General features: G+C 42.0%; 1 protein-coding gene across 1 annotated transcript in view; it reads left to right on the top strand.

Annotated features, from left to right (window-relative positions):
- The window catches only part of CRB1 (crumbs cell polarity complex component 1), a 138,156-nt gene extending 126,736 nt beyond the window's left edge, over positions 1 to 11,420 (top strand). Inside the window, exon 12 of the mRNA XM_042461259.1 lies at positions 10,121 to 11,420. Coding sequence (XP_042317193.1) covers positions 10,121 to 10,336 — 216 coding nt within the window. The 3' untranslated portion in view covers positions 10,337 to 11,420. The remainder of the gene's footprint in view (positions 1 to 10,120) is intronic.
- The last annotated feature ends 3,121 nt before the right edge of the window (positions 11,421 to 14,541 follow it).

Genomic DNA, 14,541 nt, shown 5'->3' on the forward strand with positions numbered 1-14,541 from the left:
AGGCTGCACCATGTGGTTGCCGCAGCCTGCTTCCAGGGCACCCCTTTCTGCCCATCTGTTGAGCCCCTCTATTCTCTGTAGAAGCTGTTCACACAATGTACCAAAACCCTCTGTCTCATCACTTTGGGTATTTATAATGAAAATGAGATGGCAGTAAGACTGAGAATGGAAGGAGCAAAGCTAGTCCGCAGGCTCATTCCTACTTTTTTCTCCATATGTTGTTCTATGGAAGATTTAAAATGCCAGAAGAGGGCCTCTGTAGTTTTCTCCTCACCTGGGCCAACCTTGGAACCCCATTCCAGAAGCTGTTCTTTGAGCTGCTCTAGTCAAGGGAAGTAGAATTGCTTTACCAATCAAACCATATATTGTGGGGATGGGATGCTTTTCAGATGATGTGTGAATGTTGACTGCAGGGTGGGAATCAAGACCAGATATTAATTGTCCAGATGTCACCATCCCTTCAGATGCGTGTCTTGCATGTTGACTGGGTTCTCAGCAATCAGCCTGCACATTTAGTGTTGCTCATGTGGCTGAGCAATTTTCACCCAGCAAATATTCTGTTAGTTTCTACTTCAATTGCAGTACAGGAAAGACACCTCTCTCCCTCACCAATCTTAATGTATAATTGAAACAGCATGGTATGCACAGCTTAAAAGAAGGCCTGGTTATACCACTGAGTCATGGATCTGAACTGGAGGCATTCATTGGTTCAGATTCTCCCCTCCCCTCCTACTATCACACCATTTAAACATACAGTCGTCCCTTCTTATACATGGATTCAAGCATACAGTGGTGCCCCGGGATACGAATTGATCGCGTTACGAAATTTCCGGGATACGAAAAAGTTAGATAGGAAAAAACTGTTCCGGGTTACGATATTTTTTTCGGGTTACGAATTTTTTTTCGGCGCGAAATTCAAACCGCAAAGCGCGGCTAGCGGCTTTCCAGCGCTAGCCGCTAGCCTTTTCGGGTTGCGAAATTACTCGGGTTACGAACGGAGCGGCGGAACGAATTAATTTCGTAACCCGAGGGACTACTGTATATGGTTTGAAAATGTTCAAAAAAAGTATAAATTTCAAATGTCAAATCTTAATTTTCCATTTTTTTTATAAGGGAGACCCTTTTGCTATGCCTTGGAACCAAAGCCCAGCGTATAACAAGGGTCCACTGTACTATCACACCATATAAATTGCCACACTCATTTTGAATTACCGTATTATTCAACTATAAGTCAACCTCCCATATAAGTCAAGGGCAAGTTTTGGGCCCAAAATTTTGGATTTTGATATGACTAGGGGATAAGTCAAAGGTAAAACTTACAGCATGTAACAAAGGATGTAAAGGATGAAACAAAGGAAAACAATAGCAACAGCAAGTATATTTCTATACCGCTTATCACTGAATTAGTTCTTCCTAAGTGGTTTACAATGTGTAAGCCAATTTCCCCCAAAAAGCTGGGTACACATTTTACTGACCTATGAAAGGATGGAAAGCTGAGTAGACCTTGGAGCCCTCCAGGATTGAACTTACAATGTTGTGGCTGCAATTTCAGCATTTAACTACCGTGCCACCAGGGTTCCTAAAATTTCAGCAGGCATAACTGCTTGTGCTCATAATAAAGGCCGGATGGGTGAGAAAATAGAGTGGGGGGTCAGTGCTTCCAGGACAGATCACTCTCTTGCCTTTCACCAGGGGATGGTTCCTTTATTATGAGTTAAAGTACAGCACTTACATGAACCCATGGGTACATCGATTCAGGCTTTTGGGGAAAATTTTCTGACTAAAATTCTAAAATACATGAGAACATACACACCCTTTACTGGGTATGGTGTTATATCACCAAGAAAATATTTTGGGGAAAAGTTCAGGGATGTTACCTAACATATACAGTAAGACCCTTGGTATCCCCCAGGATTTGGTTCCAAGTGTCCTCCCCCCATGGATACCAAAATCTGTGGATGTTCAAATCCCATTATGCACAACAGCATAGTAACATGGTGATCTTCATATAAAATGGCAATATATATATATATATATATATATATATATATATATATATGCATACACACACACACACACACACACACACACACATGATTGGTTTAATCCATTGATGTAGAATCCATGGATATGGAGTATTGACTGTAGCTTTCATATGACTCCTCCTTAAGCAGAGCTGCTTTAGCTTTGATTTCATTTTTCATAGTAGTTGTTTGCTATAGTTATGTCTAGACAGGAAGGGGAAACCACTTCACTTTGGCTTTACTAAGCCAAATTCTCAAGTCCTTTTCTACTGCATGCATGAGGAATCACTAATAGTGTTGTTTAATGTGTAATATTGGTTCAACCAGTAAGGCATCAATTCACATTTCAGCTTATCCGAAGCCTCTAAAAGTAACTGTTAGTCAATGCTTCAAATACTGAGGAAGAAACATGTGACCCTCCAGATATTGTTGGACTGCAACCATCATCACTCTCAGTCAGCAGGAACCAATATTGAGAGATGATTGGGAATTATAGTCCAAAAGCATCTGGGGCCCTTTCACACTGCACAAGTATAGCACTCTGATTTCACTTTAACTGTCATGGCAACATCCTGGGATATGTAGTCTGGGAAGGGACTCAAGCTCCCTGGCTGAGAATTCCAAATACCCCTCCCTTAAAATGCAGATCCTCAAATTCCATAGGATAGCAATTAATGTGGAATCATCACACTATAACTGTGTAGTGAAAGAGGTAACCATGTACCGTGTCCTTGAGATAAGTGAAAATAATGGCTGGTAAGTTTCCATTTCACAGGCACGTATTCTTTTTGGAGTATGAAATGGAGGTCAGTATTGCTTGCTTCATGGCAAGCAGGTAGAATCACAGAAGAGTCTGGTTATGTTCCAGTTGACAGATATGAAATGATACGATCAGAGCTGAGTGGTCTCATTCCTGCTGTAATCATTTTGCATCTGGCTATGCATAAGTGTGTAGTCAGATGCTTCTGCAATCCTGTCTGCTTACCACAAAGCATAGAATGGTCATTTGGGATGACTGCAGACATGGTTTAATAACCCTAGGTGGTGATATAAAGCTCAGCCTAGTGTAGGTGCCCATTCAGACCTAGTACACTATGCTGAGTCATACCATATTGCAACTAATGCGAAGTACTTGGTGAAAATACTGATTAGTAAAATTCTAAAAAAAATAGATTAATTCTTCTGAATTATTACAACAGCATTCAAAATATGGGCACATTGATCAAGTTGTTGATAGAAAGGTATAGGAGGCACCAGACTCAAAACAACAAACGCTTGTTGATTTATTTTCTAGCTCCCTTGAACAGAATCTCCTCTTTTCAGCACAAATCTAGTCCACCACATTTTCAGTAAGTCATTAACATGGCAAAGAGGATGAACATTTGCCATTTTAAATATTGTGGCTCCATTCCAAGCAGCCAAGATCACAAACGCTGTGGGCTTCATCTTAAATTTTGGGACATTTACTTGTTTTGATATGTAATTCGGAAAGCTCACTGTTCCTCTTGCTGAAAGCTCCTGTTTGTCTTTGTGCAGAGCCAATGTTTTCACCTGGTATAAAACAAAACCCACAAGGGGACATCAAAAGAAAGTGCAAAGCGGGTGTGGAACCTCCTCTGGAAAAAAAATTGAAAGCACACACTGCTAGTTAAAAGAAACAGGGCTCCCTTGGTTTGAGGGCAATTATAGCTAATGAGATGGAGGGGAACACATCATTTCAATGTCTTGGAATATTTTAACTGAAATCAAGTCCCTCGGGTTTCATCCTCCTGTCTCCCCCGCCTTCACACAACTTTCCCCCTGGAATAGGAAGCTCAGGCACCAGGAGGAGCCGGTGGGGATCTTCTAAGCTTTATTTACATTAGAAAGGAGGATTCACTGGGGAGCATACACTACACAGGCAGTTGGGGAGGGGGCGAGAGGAAAAAGAAACCCTGAAAGTATGCAGCACATTTCCTCCGTAAGACTAGATTTATCAAATCAATGAACCTGATCTTGGGTTTGGACCAAAGAGAGGCCTCTGGGCCTGCCCCAAAATGTTCACAGAACAATTACATGCAATAGAAAGAATAAGTGTATGTAGTCAATAAACCTATAAAACTCTCATCCACATTTTGAAGGAACCAAAGGCTAAGAAGGAAATATTAGCTGCCATTAAAATACCCTACTGTCAAGAGGATGGAGGGAGTATTATTGGACACACCCTTTACCTATTTCATAAAGGTTAAACTGTCACTGGGATTCTCAAAACTGGTCAATTAACTAGTAAAATCCAAATACAGTAACTATTGCTGTTTATGACAAAAGCTTTTCAAAAAACCTTCTGTCCTTTCTCCCTCGCACCGTTCCCACAGCCATTTGGTGGCTGCAGGAATGAGGCAGAGGCCAGGAGCTGTCTGATTTCCCAGGAACACTCATTTATTTTCTAGAACCTGTCCCTGATACTATCAATACCCTGGCTTTGTCAGCTGGGGAAAGGTTAAGAATGCTTTTAGATGAAAATCATACACAAGGCCAACTCCAAAGTTCTGTGTTGTGCATTTTCCTCCATTGTCCTCCATATGGAAAAGCAACAGCAATAGCAATAGCAAGTAAATTTCTATACCGATTATCAGTGCACTTAAGCACTCCCTAAGCAGTTTACAAAGTGTAATCTAATTGCCCCCAACAATCTGGGTACTCATTTTAGCGATCTCGGAAGGATATAAGCCTGAAGAAGTATGTTCAGATCCAAATAGTCAAATGATGATGATGAAAAAGAAGAAGAACAATAAATACAAACAAAAATCCAGTGAAATCTAGTGAAAAATATTGCAAATGTTTTATTTATTCATATCACATTTGTGTTGGTGCCAGTTCCCAAGGAGGGCAGCACCACACACAATATCCTTAGGTTTCAGTAAAAAATGATGGGATTTCTAATTCATGGAGTATTGTTGTTAAATGAGCTTAGATGTATACATGGAGACCCCCGCCCCAATGGGGACCCATTCCTGAAGGATTTTATCTCACAACTGTTGGTTTCCTTTTATTTATTTTTTTGTATGTTTTGTATATGTTTTGTAAACATTTAGGGATGCACAAAGTCCCCTATTCAATGTTGGAAAAGAATTCTGAAAGCCCTTTATATTTCCTACAAAATTCACCTTTGCTTGAGGTGGTAGCAACTCTACCAATCAGTATTTCCCTTCTGAGTGAACTCTTATTAATGGCAAGGAGAGACCCAATAATGATGGAAATATGGAGTCAAAGACCCACAAATAAAGCGTCATGGTGATGTGCTAAGGTTGCCTCGGGGCGGGGCATCCACACGCCCTGCAACCCTAGTACATGACAAGGGTGTCACAGCTGTGCAGCACCATCCAGACGGCATGCACAACTATGACATTGCAACTGCGCAGTGTCCAAACAGTGCTGCGTGGCTGCGACACCATCGCTCCGCCTCTGGTGCTTTGTGGCAGTGCAGCCACACCGCAAAAAAGAAATCACTGGCACAGTACAGACTGTGGAAAAGGGGTGGTCCACAGCCGCCCCTTTTCTTGCTGGGTTGGAGGCAGGGCAGCCTTACTGGCAGTCCCTGTGGCTCCAACCCAGCGCTTTTCCAGGCCACAGAGAAATGGCAAAATGCGCTTCCCCGTGGCCTGGAAAAGGAGTGTCCTTGGGGCTTCATGCACCAGGACACCCTGACAGCCACAGCCAGAGGAGAAAGGGACCACTCGGCCCCTTTCTCCCTCGTGCCGTTCCCACAGCCATTTGGTGGCTGCGGGAATGAGGCACGGGCCAGAAGGAGCTCCATTTCTGAGCTCCTTCTTGCGCCACAGTTAGGCCGCCATAAGTGGCCTGGGGTGGCGAGAACACATGACACCCCTGCCATGCCGTTTGAATGTGGTGCAGCCATGACGTCATAATGCTGCCATTATCGCGCACTCCGTACGTGCTAGGATCAGGGCCCGTGTGGTTGCTGCACAGTCCCGTAACCCTAGCATGGCACCAGCATGCTGCGTCAGGCCCATCTGTATCGGGCCACTTCTGCGTGCTCCTTTGTTGCGGCCTAGCGGTACCGCGCAATTTGGTTGCTGTGGTAACGCTGCACAGCAACGAGAGGCAGCTCCCGGCTGCCTCTTCCTGGCGGTCTGTACCGTGCCTATATTTCCATTCTTTTAAACTGGTTCAGGGGTCTGGATGGATCCAAAGACCTCTCTGAGTGCTTCCTGTAATGTGAGGTGTGTTGGACTTGAACCCATACTGCTTGCCATCTGGTGCCTCAGCATTGCTGTTGTCTCCAATGACTGAATGTTTCTACAGTTATCACATGCCTTGTCATGAACACCAGGCTCCCATTGATAAAATTACTCACATATTTGGAGTCTGCAGGTGAAATGAGAGCTCTGCAATCCAAGTGAGGAATTTTACTATCTGGCTGCCTGTGGCACAATCTGAAAGGGCAGGGCCAGAAGGTGACCTCTTCATTATGCTTGTATTATCATTTTCCTTCCTATGTCACAGTAGAGATGCTTCATCTCCAGATAGAGGCCAGAAGCGTTTTGGTGGCTTATACTATTGAGGGAAACATCAGTATAAATACTCTAAATACCCTAAAGGCACCCAATCCTTTCTGGTCTTGGAAGCTAACCAGGGTCAACTCTGGTAAGTACTTGGATGAGAGACTGCCAAAGAATACCAGATGCAGTAGGCTATATTTTAGAGGAAAGACATCTGTTGCCATAAGTCCTTCTCCATGAAAACATAGACCATAGTCAAAGAAGCCAAATCCTCCATTTCTAGGAGTTAACATTTTACTAGAATGACCTTTAAATCCAAATGTTGTAGCAGGAGCAACTAGAACAATCTAACATCTGAAACATTCCTATGTATGTATTTGGGAGAAGTTTTGGTTTGGTTTTTTGGCAGTGATCCCACAGCAATATGTTCTATGAGTTGTGTGAAAGTCAGTTTACCACTCACCAAGCAAAATGCAGTTAACCACCTGTGTATTACATAGGGAAGTGGGAGTGGGAATCAAGAAGCCCTCAAGATATTGTTGGGCTACAACGGGATGGAATCCAAAAGCTGCAGTATTCACACTTTACTCACTTCTGTGTTACTGCCTGCTATTTTTTCAACACTCTGCGCCTTTTTAAAAATGCTTTTAATGAGACTATCACAGCCATTCCCAATATTACTTTCAGTTGTTGTTTTAAAAGTAACTTTTGCTTCTTTTGAGGTTGTTCAAAGTACCATATTTATTCTATACAAAATGGACCCCCCAAGGCCAGGGGTAAGGAACCCACAATCTTCCAGATGCTTATAAACTGGGCCTGAACAGACAAGCCAAAATAAAGCTGCTTCAGGTCACTTTGGAGGGATGTTGTTCAAATGACATACACACTTTAGGAGGCCAGAAGCTGCACCAAAGCTGCACTCCAGTCCTTAGGCAGCTTGCATCCTCTTAGGACGGTCACAATGTGACCCGAAGTGACCCGACCAGTTATAGCAGCTTTGTCAGTACCAAGTCCCTTGTAGGGGAATTAATGACAAGGCCACTCCAAAATACAACCAAGATATATGACAACTATATATTGCTCTTAGAAAACCACCCCATCTGGTTCCTATGAAGACTGTGGCTAAACCCATAGCGATAGGGAAGGCAACTAAAACCATTGTCCCTGCTAATAAAAAATCCTAGCTCTTCAGTGCTGTGAGATGTGGCTCCTCCACACCCAGTAGGATTGCCATACATGGTTATGGATCAGTGTTTTCCACTCAGCACCAATTCATCTCTCATAGAATAGAAGTAAGACTAGTTTTATCAAATGGTTAAGAAAATAACGAGGAACTACATGTGTCATGGTTTATGCCAGCGCTTGGAAGTAACCCATCAAAAGTAATGTAATAACCTGTAGCTAGTTTTTGGGGGGCCGGGGAGGGAATTGGTTTGCTGTCAAGTCAACTTTAACCTATGGCAACCCTTTGAATGAAAGACAGCAAAGACTCCGGGCACCAACTGTCCCGCTCAGGTCTTCCTAACTCAGGGCCATGGCTTCCTTGATTGAATCAGTCCACCTCCTTCTTTCTACCTCCTTCCACTTTACCAAGCATTATCATCTTTTCCTATGAGTGACATTGCTCATGAGCTGGCCAAAGTACAACAGCCTCTGTTTAGTCAACTTTGATAACAAGGGTGTAATGAAGTTACATTTCAAAAGTAACATAACAAGAGCAAAGCTACTTTAATGGTGTTTTGAGTAATGCAGTCATTATTTTTAAAATTACTAGGTAGTTCTAATGGCATTTTGACAATAACAACAACAACAACACTTTTTAATCTGTCCCAAGAGTTTTCTTTCTCCAAAAAGTGAGCAGTGAGTCACAGGAAGAATTCTTTTGTTTTTCAAAGCAAGCTTTTTCCAAGCTCTGGTTTATTCTATCCTTAGCTGAGACTGTTACCTGGAACATGTATCAGTTACTACAGATAGCATTTCCCCACTTCTTCTCAGACAGAGAGCAACTGTAAATGGAAGGAAAACATAGTCTCTGTTTATCATGAATTCCCTAAAGAGATACCCTGAGCAAAAAACCAGCAACTTTGGTTTACATGAATACACAAAAACCACACACATACACAGTATTATCTCCACCTTCAAGATGTGCTGAATGTTTCTCTCATCACTCTATGATAATGTTAAGGTATGGATAATTCCTATAGATGTTAAAGCCAAATAATACTGAGGTTTTATTCAAAAGATATCTGTAGGAATCTATGTCATAAGATCCTTTTATGCAGGTAGCCATGTTTGGTTTCTTGATATTCAGGAAGTGGTTTTTGAGGGTTTGACCTCTTGGGTTCTTTTGTTTTGAAACATTTGGGATTTGAAAGTTCTGCCCCAAGCGCATGTTCCATCTCTGACGATTCAATTGTCACTAGTAATTCAAATCAAAAAATCCAAAGCAAAATCTGGCCTGACTATCAAAATCCTCCCAGGCTGATGCTGTCTACAATGACTATATTTTCTCATGGTATTTCTTGTCATTTCCATGGTTTCTGATACATATGGGTCTAGAGAAAGATCATATTAAAATACTTTCTCTGTCCTTCAATATTTTAGTTTTCCTCCATTGCTAATTGACATTACATGGGAGCCATGACTTTACTGGTTTTATCAGTGATGAATCTCTGAAAACTGGTGCTGGCCATGCACCATAATAATAAGTTCATTCAATCTGTGAAAACTTCCTTGTGTTTTATAAATCATTTATACTTAAGAAAATAATATCTCCATTTACCTTCCATAGTTTTCATTTTCCAAGAGGGGAGGGAAGAAGGAAAACATGGGAGGGAAGGAGAAATCAAATGATTATTTTTCCATTGGACAAAGCTGGAGTCGTTTAACCACATTAGGCATGTATTTGCTAGACAAGTCATTCAACTGAAGTGAATAGGGAAACCTACACATATATAGCACCTGGCGGTGGGATGGGATATTTGAATTTGCTTGAATCATCACATATAATAACCACTTTCAAAATGTAAATTGCCTTATGACAAACATTATCTCAATACTAAACAGACCTTAATGTTAATAAAAATTAACATCAGTAACAATCTTTAGGGATTGACTATTAAGACTGGCAAAACCACTTCTGGGTATTCCTTGCCTAAGAAAACCCTATGGAATCCATAGGGTTGCCATAAGTCAACAGGCATCTTGAAGGCACATGCACACATTAAAGAACATCTCTCTCTCTCTCTCTCTCTCTCTCTCTCTTGTCTTGCCATTTGGAAGATTTTTTATTTAAAAATATAAATTTTCCATCATGCAAAACATAAAATTATATGTCCTCCTAACAATGTGAATATTTGTTTCCATAGTGAAACAATCAGTTCATTCCTCAGTAAATATATTAAACTGTATACCATAACAATGAAAATGACATTTAGTCCCTTATTTTCCCTTTTTTAAAGGGGCAGGGGGGTTGCTCTCCCTTTAAGTATACAATACAGTGTTATTAAAGAGTTTCTTTTCATGGTGGCTCTCATGCATGTTCCTTTTCTTCTGCAATGCCACTCATATTGTGCTTTCTTTCCATCTGTCCAGACGACAGCTGACCTGGCCTCCAACATCTTCACCTCCATCGGCTCAGTAACACTGGCCTTGTTACTGATCTTCCTTCTGGTAGGTGCAGTTTCCATCATAACAGCTAATAAACGGGCTACCCAAGGGACTTACAGCCCCAGCCGCCAGGAGAAAGAAGGATCCCGAGTTGAAATGTGGGACATGGTACAACCGCCCCCCATGGAGAGACTGATCTAGCTAAAACCTTTCCATGCCTTTCTCTTTCCCTGGAAGCATCCAGCTGGAATGGTTGTTCTGAACACCATGGGAGGGCCCCTCTCTGGAGCGATGAAGGATTCTGTCACTGAATTCACAAACGTTGGCAAGTACCCAATGTGTTGTGTGCACAATGCTCCACTTGCAGTTGGAGGTCCTTAAGCTTCTCCTTTCCAATGGAAGCTCTCTGAACCTCTTGACATCCAGAAGACACCCCACAGCACCTTTCAAGAGATCTGGAGAACTGTTGCTTGGAAGGGGAAACCACAAGTACCCAACACAGGCCCAGAGAGGGAGAGAGAGAAAAACATGGGAACATCATGTGGGGATGGAGCAACTTGTCCAGTTCTCTGTTCTTACACACATTTATGACTGAAACAAATGCACCCCACCTCTCCCTTTCTGGGAACTCTTATTTATTGCACTGGAAGTCATGGCTTTAGCATAATCAGTTTAGATTATGAAGACACAAATGACTTTTGGGATATATTTTAAGTGCCTGCATTTTAGATATAGCCAAATCCACTACTTTGGTTTCTGATTCCCTTTGGCCTGCTACTTCAGCATTCTGCACCACTGAAAAAGACTGTATAATCCATCTGTCATTCAACCATCACTTTGTCTCAAGAGGTTTTAGAACTAGAGAGCCTTCTCAGCAGTACATCTACTTTAATTCTTGAACAAGGGACTAAATTAATACTATTGGGGGAAAGCCCTTCATGCAGCAAAATAAATATTTCAGGCAGCGAGGTGTTTTCTCTTTGTCGCATTCATTTCATCTTCTGTTCCACTGTCTTGTTCTAATACACAATGGGAATTGTGCAGCCACCCAGATGTTACTGAACTGCTGCTCCCAGGGTTCCTTTCCCTAGATTGTAATAGAAAAGGCTGCTGGGAGTTAGGAGTTCAACAAGGGCTACTCCATTGTCATCTCTGTCCTAAAGGATAAGCATTTAGTTTGCAATCCTACATGCACATATTTGGGAGATGGTCCCACTGAACTTAGGTGGACTAAACATCAGTATCTATTCTAGACCCATTAGATGCCACCTCTGTTGACATAAGGATTCAGAACACTGTTTTCTTCATTCCTTTACATCAGTGGAAGGAGCTGTGGGGGAAGAATGTTTCCTCAGGCTTCAAAAGATTCCTAGGTGGATTTCACAATACCTCATAAATACAGTACTCTTAACAGGCGTCTTAGTCGGATTCTTGTAAAAGAGAGGAGAGCAGCAGCATCTGCATATAAGAGTAGCAGGATGCTGATTGAGGCTAATTTTGGAGAGTGATAAGTATCTGATATCAACCTAGGTGGGTTGCTTGGTGCAACAACATAAAAACATAATATAACTTCACCCCATCCATGCATCTCTGGATTTGCTACCAATGTCTCTATTGTACTGTAGACGCAGGCAATCAGTCTTTCATAGGACAGAGTGGTGTGAGAGGTCCAACTGTGAGACAGAGATCCTCTGACTTTCATTAGTAAAGAAGACCTTTTCATCTCATAAAATAAACACAGAAGCTACATGCATTCATTGTGAAAGCACATGAAGAAGAGAAACATGCTAGCCCCATCACATCTGCCTCCATTTCCATCCTCCTCACATGAAGAATAACGAATCTAATTGGGGCTGCTGCCATACTGCAGACTTAATGCAGTTTGACACTGCTTTGCCATGGCTCCATCCTTTGGAATCTTGAAACTAATAGTTTGTTGTGTCACTAAACCTCTCTGAGAAAGCAAAATATCTCACAAACTTACAATTCCAGAGTTCCATAGCATTGAGCCAGCTAAAGTAGTGTCAAATTGCATTAATTCTGTAGTGCAGATGCTGCCTCAGAGCATTTCCATCCCTTCCACAGTCACACATGTTTCATATAATGTAATGGGCAGCTCCTCTACCACTTGCCACCCCCTGAAGACATTTGCAAAGAAAGTGGTCCTTTGCCAGGATTCAGTATTAAATGACAAGCATTGAGACAAGACTATCCGATTTCAGTTAAGGACTGTTCTTCTTGGAAGCTGTGATACCTGCCACCATATTCCAGTCAAACTCATAGCAGCAACCCAAAAGAGAAAGTTACAGAGCAATCCAGAAAGAAAAGTGGAAGAACTGGAAGCATTAACGTTCCTTACATCTGCAGGCTACACAATACCACTCACTGAATGTATTTCTTCATACTTCAGTGAAGCATGCACATGTTCTAATTTGCTGATTCACATCTAGCTTCAGGACCTTGCCACGGTTGTAATAAATGTACCCGGCTGAGGTTTGCTGACCATAGATTCTAGTTACTCCACAAAGATGAACCCTCCTAACTCTGAAATAAAAGTGTACCCTATCCTCACATTTAGATTTTTATTTATAGTGCAGCAGCATGGAAGCCTTGTTGACAAAGAAGATTTTAAAAACATGATATTTGAGAATCAAAACCATCCATAAACCTCAATTTCTGCCTTGAGATTCCTTGCTTGAGAGGAGAGAGCTCAGTTTAACTTGTAATACATTCCCTTCTATTATGAATTAAATACAAATGGAGTGAGCTAAGGACTGGCTCACACATACATATCCACCACTTTGGGACAGTAAGTGATGTGGCCTCCATGTGTGAACAAGACATCAGATATTATGTAACAGTACAAAAAACAAACATTAACATCCTTCCAGTACTTTCCAGCGGAGTCTGTTGACAAACCTCTCCTTCTGATGAATGTTTTTGTATAAAACCTTTCTAGTTCCATGGGATTTTGGAATAAATATGTTTAGGATTGCAACCTGACTACTGTCATTTGAATAGTTGGGGGCTGAAGTCTGACTCTGTTTCACCACTGTTGTTTTTCATTAATAGTTTCATTAGATTGTAATTTTCCTACTTGCCTTCAACTGGGTTAGAAAAGCAATTCCATACATCAGTAATTCATCCAATATTATCAAATGGCTGCAAAATGGAGTGTTCAAAATTGTGACTTTAAATCATCCTTTTGATCCTAATAAACCTACCCGAGCTTTCATCTGGTTTTTATGCTCCTAATAGTAGGAGTCAAAGCCCAGCATTTTCTTTATCTTGATATTGTCTGTGACCTTTTAAATGTCTCCTGAAGTCTCCTGCAGTTTCACCAAAAGTGTAATTTCCATTGGCATGTATCACTATAAAATACAGATTACCAAAAGTATAAACGTTCCAGTTCAACACTCTCTTCCTTCAGTCCATGTTACATTTTGCTGGTTCTTTTCTCTTGCATTCTGCTCTATGAAATCAAAAACACTACTGGCAAAGGAGGAACTGCAAAGGAAATCTAAATGTTAAAAGCAGAAACCCTGCAGAGGCATCCTTAAGAGAAGGCCCTGCAGTGCCAAGTTGTGTGCAGAACTAAAGCTGCTGCAGATGTTGAGTCTTGCTGGAGTGGAACCTGCTGCAAATTTTGGACCCAGAGACCCTTTAGTAGGGAGACCAGGTGGCCCATAAACCAAAGCCCAGTCATGGTGTGAACTGACTGGACTTCAGCCAACCCACTCAGCACCAGAACTGGCTTTTGTCCCAGATTTTCAAAATGTACCAGTTGCTTTGGATCTTCCAGAAGATTCAAAGACCTCTATTTTGATGCCAGGTGAGCTGTCTGGCATGTCTGCCCCTGATCTGAAGTAAGGAAAAGGTGTCCACCCAAGTGACTGTCACCGGCTCCTAATTCTGACCTCAGAGAGAACTGACCCACAGCAGTGGACATATCAGACAGCTCAGTAAGATGCATGTATGGTCAGTCACCCAGCACCAGAATGGAAGGCTTTGAGTAGGAGTGGTTTGGGGCATTTCCAGATGCAGGATATTCTGGGTTGTCCTGAGCTGGTGCAGACAGGGTCAAAATCTAACACAGATCCCATTTAGACCTAATGATGAGTCAGTCCAACCTCCCGCCACTCCCTGCCTTCCAGAACGTGCTGTCTGGGGCTATAGCTGTATTTTGCCTAATAGCAGGGCTAGCTCTAGGCTTAGGGACTCCCTCAGAAGGAGCCAGCCCAAGGGAGCCATTTGGAGTGCATTTCAAGCATGGGACTATAACATATGTCCTTTGGCCTCTTCTGCAGCCCATCCTAAAACATGACAAGATGTTCTCCCACCTCCACTGGAGTTGCTGCTGGTAATGTTTTCAGACGTGTGTGTCTGTGTGTGTCTGCATGCTTGAA

Source organism: Sceloporus undulatus, chromosome 4, assembly GCF_019175285.1.
Source record: "Sceloporus undulatus isolate JIND9_A2432 ecotype Alabama chromosome 4, SceUnd_v1.1, whole genome shotgun sequence".
NCBI lineage: Eukaryota > Metazoa > Chordata > Lepidosauria > Squamata > Phrynosomatidae > Sceloporus > Sceloporus undulatus.